Source organism: Xiphophorus maculatus, chromosome 16 (assembly GCF_002775205.1).
Source record: "Xiphophorus maculatus strain JP 163 A chromosome 16, X_maculatus-5.0-male, whole genome shotgun sequence".
Classification (NCBI taxonomy): Eukaryota; Metazoa; Chordata; class Actinopteri; order Cyprinodontiformes; family Poeciliidae; genus Xiphophorus; species Xiphophorus maculatus.
Genome location: NC_036458.1, coordinates 6,304,355 through 6,308,906, shown reverse-complemented (window position 1 = coordinate 6,308,906; position 4,552 = coordinate 6,304,355). Strand labels below are relative to the sequence as shown.

General features: G+C 39.4%; 1 protein-coding gene across 1 annotated transcript; it reads left to right on the top strand.

Annotated features, from left to right (window-relative positions):
* The first annotated feature begins 481 nt into the window (after nt 1–481).
* On the top strand, nt 482–4,134 carry phb (prohibitin). The gene is made up of 7 exons (XM_005796675.3): nt 482–559; nt 1,119–1,215; nt 1,772–1,933; nt 2,409–2,551; nt 2,640–2,756; nt 2,838–2,933; nt 3,031–4,134. Exons 2-7 carry the CDS (start codon nt 1,131–1,133, stop codon nt 3,241–3,243), a joined length of 816 nt encoding a protein of 271 aa, XP_005796732.1. The 5' UTR covers nt 482–559; nt 1,119–1,130; the 3' UTR covers nt 3,244–4,134.
* The last annotated feature ends 418 nt before the right edge of the window (nt 4,135–4,552 follow it).

Below are 4,552 nucleotides of genomic sequence, written 5' to 3'. Positions count from 1 at the left end.
AGAGCAGAATAAGAAAAACATCATGATTTAGAAATCTCAGAGCTCCTGACTGCTCAACATATATAGTATTTCCACAGACCACAACATGTGGCTTCCACCATCATCTTTTTAAATCAAAAAGCATGACTTGTTTTGATAGTAAATCGTAACAACAGCTCCAGCTTGATGAACTTTCTTAAAAGAAAAGTTAACACTAAATTATTGTTCTGTCTTTAATGCTTTATTTATACCAGTATTATACCGTGCACACCTGCAGGAACAAAAACATTTGTTACTTTGTTCAAAAGAAACATAAATTAAAGGAATCCACCAGCCATTGATCAATTGATTATTTATTTGTTTATTTTTATTTTCCTAACACGGAAAGCCACTAGGTGGCGGTATTGCAGTGGCGCATTAAATGTCTTCTTCCGCCGCTTTCGACGAAGCAGAGAACGGTGTGGAGTTTATCCAATCAGAAGGCAGGTTGTGACTCGCTGTGCGCAGGCGCCGTGAGTGAAATATTTCATGTGTTGTACGTAGTGTCCGGTGGAGGTCACAGTCGTTGGAGCAAACTGAGGTTAGTTATGACACATATTGTAATCAGAACACAAAAAATACAAAACTGTTAAGTTAGAGCTTAGTGTAACAGTCATGATTACCCTAAATTGACCCTTTTTTGTGCACTAACGGTGTTGTAAAACGGTTGCCTTGACTGGCCGGGGTTTGAGTAAGACGAGCACGAGTTCCACTGTCTTATCTCCATCAGCGAAAGCTAACTGCTATCTGTTAATATTTAAGCCGCACACATTTTACTGATACATTTCAAACAGCACACTATACTTAATAACGTTTTAGTTGGCTTGGTGAAACAACACATTTAAATCTGGTAGGAATTTGCTAGCGCTATCAATGCACTGCTAATCTCTAAGCTAAAGCTAGCTAATGATGAGCTAAATTAGCTTTACCCTACAGCCGTGGTTGGCATCAACCAAGGCCACTGTTTGTTTGTCCTGCAGTGAAGGGATTAACGGTGGCTTTTTAAGGATTTCAACAAAGACTTAATTGGTTTACATAGCGTGCCATACTAGTAAAGTTGCAGTCGGGGTCACCGAAACGTTCCTTGTTTCCACCTGCAGGTTGCTGCGGTCATGGCCAAGCTGTTTGAGTCTATCGGAAAGTTGGGGCTCGCCCTTGCTATTGGTGGAGGTGTTGTGAACTCCGCCCTCTTCAACGGTGAGTGCTGCACATGGACAGCTTTAATAGTTAGATAAGGGAACATCTGGCACATAGTACATTAAAAATAATGTACAGTAGTAATGGAACCTATTCTATAATTGTAGTCGTTATGATCTGAGCTTGTTTGTTTTTTAATAGTCAGCCCACTCATTTGACTAATATGTCTTTTTTCCCTCTTTCCTACATTCATATTTATATTAGATATGACATCTGTATAAGAATCACTTGATATAATTATGCTCAAAATGGTCTATATTACTGCTTTCTCACTGAAACTTGTGAAATGGATAAATGGTCAAATTAGTCAACAGATTCACACAAATGCTCCAATATTAATTTTACAAAACATCAACGTTCCAATGAGGGAAAAACCGTAATGGCATACTCTGTCTCTACATTTTTAACAATTGTTCTTTTAAAGTAATCAGTTTTTGAGACTTTTTGATTATAGCTAATTATTTTACCTCAAGAAAAGTAATCAGCTATGTTAGAAAACATGTAATACATAATTTATATGTATAATGTGTATTATTGACAATATTTCTCTTTACAGTTGATGCAGGACATCGGGCTGTAATATTTGACAGGTTCAGAGGTGTACAGGATGCAGTTGTCGGTGAAGGAACCCACTTCCTCATTCCTTGGGTTCAGAAGCCCATCATCTTTGATTGTCGATCCCGTCCACGTAACGTGCCTGTCATCACTGGCAGCAAAGGTGAGTTATTTAAATAAATTAAATTAATTTATAAAAATTAGTTTAGAACAATCAGTACAGCCATATAGGTAGAATCAAATCCAAATCCTTCCAATTCAGTCCTACCAATAATATAATGCAGGTGAGGAAAAAATATCTCTTCAGGAAATTTCATCAAGGCCTTGACTTTGCAAAAGTCTCTTCTAAACAAACGTGACGACAGTGGAAAGGAACCACAACCCTTTATCCTCCATCAGAACTGAATTTACTAAAGGCAGCTATTTACTGTGACTACAGGAGGTTGGGAAGATGGAGCAAACTTGAAAAAAACACTGAATGTTTTTCTCAGATTTAACATGAAACTGGCAGGCTGTGTGTTTCTACAAATTCTTTCAAACTATACAAAAAAAGAAGAGCTAATGCACTCATGACATGATGTCTTAAACTCGCAGTTAGGTTATGTTCTATAAATCACTTTGAACCACTTATTCTGCAGATCTGCAGAATGTTAACATCACACTGCGTATCCTCTTCCGGCCGGTGACGAATCAGCTGCCCCGCATCTTCACCAGCATCGGCGAGGATTACGATGAGAGGGTGCTACCGTCCATCACCACAGAGGTCTTAAAGGCTGTTGTGGTGAGCCTTTAAGAGCCAGGAAGAAAGTATTTTTTTTTTTTTAATATTGTTGGAATAATCACTCAGTCAAGCATCTTTTTCCTTACAGGCTCGGTTTGATGCCGGGGAGCTCATCACCCAGAGAGAGCTCGTGTCTCGGCAGGTCAGTGAGGATCTTACGGAAAGAGCTTCCACCTTCGGACTCATCTTGGATGACGTATCACTGGTAGGAAGCTGGTTCTAAAATTTCCAACAATGTCGTGTTTTTTTGTATCAACTCCAAACTAATTCACAATTCTCTTTTTAGACACACTTGACCTTTGGTAAAGAATTCACAGAGGCTGTTGAGATGAAGCAGGTGGCCCAGCAGGAAGCAGAGAGGGCCCGTTTTGTTGTAGAAAAGGTATTACTCAAAACACTTGTTCAGCAAACCTTCGTATGCATTCTCCTCGGGGATGCTCAGCAGTCTAAATCTGACATTTTTCTGCATGCTTTTTTAGGCCGAGCAACAGAAGCAGGCTGCCATCATTTCAGCAGAGGGGGATTCTCAGGCCGCCTTGCTCATCGCTAACTCCCTGATGGAAGCCGGTGATGGTTTGGTGGAGCTCCGTAAGCTGGAGGCAGCGGAAGATATCGCCTTCCAGCTCTCACGCGCCCGCAATGTCACTTACCTGCCGTCAGGACAGGGCACGTTGCTGCAGCTGCCCCAGTGATAGCCTCCCACCTTAACCAGCTGTGACATGGGCCACGGAGGGGCCAGCTTGATGATTCAGCAGGTGGTTCTTGCATCTTCACATACATTCGTCCCACTCTTTCTCAAACTACCACTGGACTTGGCTCTGCTGTTTGCAGAATGGTGGGGGATAGAGTGAGAAGTCTGTGAATACATTTATGAAGTCCACTTTGGTGTATGGAAATAAAGAGGAGAATTGCTCCACCTTTATCCTAACATATTAAACTTTGAGGAAGATCATTAGTGCAGTTAATTTGACTTGCAGCTTTCTCTCAGAACGGGAGCACTGCATGAAAGAAACGTTAAAGCATCAAGGGAACTGGTAACTGATTTAAGACATGCTAAATTGCAAATGTTATTGTGCTTGAAAGTTCATTTGTAAAACAGTTTTCAGATCTCAAATGTGAAAGGCTTTCTTTTGATTTATTCCACAAATAATGTTGCCATCTTCTACAAATTAGGATGTGCCTATCTAAAAATAAAGTGTATGCTCTCTTTAGTTTAACTTACATTGTCAAAAAGCCCCATGTCTCAGAAATGACACAAGTTAATAAAGATGTCTTTCTACCTCCTATTAGTGGGTGTATTTGGTGAAAGAGCGTTTTATTTTTATCGACTCTCATGGAGCCAGATTAATATCTTACAAACATTTTACCCAAAACTGATCCGATTAGATAATTCTCTATTAGGTTGGAATTGATTTTTGTCTTCAACCAACATTACTAATGGTCTCAACTGGATTAATGGTAATTAAAATGCACCACATTTAATCCTGCATTTTACAATTTGTGTGGAAATGTGTAATCAAGGTCCCCCAATTGTGGTCTATTATTTGTACTTTTAAATAAAAAAAAACCCTGAACAACCACAAGTGATTATGCCATGTGTGATTTCAGATTTCGTTGCTGTTCTATTCCAGAACAGCAGGTTAGGTTACTTCTGATTACAGACTCTTTCAAGCTTCATAACCTTTGAACTGGTGGAAAAAAAGGAATTTTTTCTAATGTATCCCCTTGGTATTAATAAATCGGTCTGTAACACAGCTAATAACATACTGATGGGGTATATTTTTGAGATTGGTCCAGATATTAATTGGCCTAACAACTATTATGTTTTCTACATCTGAATAACCAAATATTACATGTGGAGGGCCCTCATGGCTTTATCCTTGAACCGCTTTTATTCAGTACCTATATGATGTGTTTAGCTTTGATTTTGGGGCATTTCGATATAATTTATGTAAAGTTCAGTGTTGTCACTGGCCAAAGTCTACTACGGTCTTACATCAG

What these genes read in the sequence shown, in the direction of transcription:
- phb (XM_005796675.3), top strand. Translation starts at nt 1,131, where the DNA reads ATGGCCAAGCTGTTTGAGTCTATCGGAAAGTTGGGGCTCGCCCTTGCT. An exon ending in GAACTCCGCCCTCTTCAACG is followed by an intron (nt 1,216 to 1,771) that starts GTGAGTGCTGCA and finishes TTCTCTTTACAG; the next exon opens with TTGATGCAGGACATCGGGCT. An exon ending in TCTTGGATGACGTATCACTG is followed by an intron (nt 2,757 to 2,837) that starts GTAGGAAGCTGG and finishes TTCTCTTTTTAG; the next exon opens with ACACACTTGACCTTTGGTAA.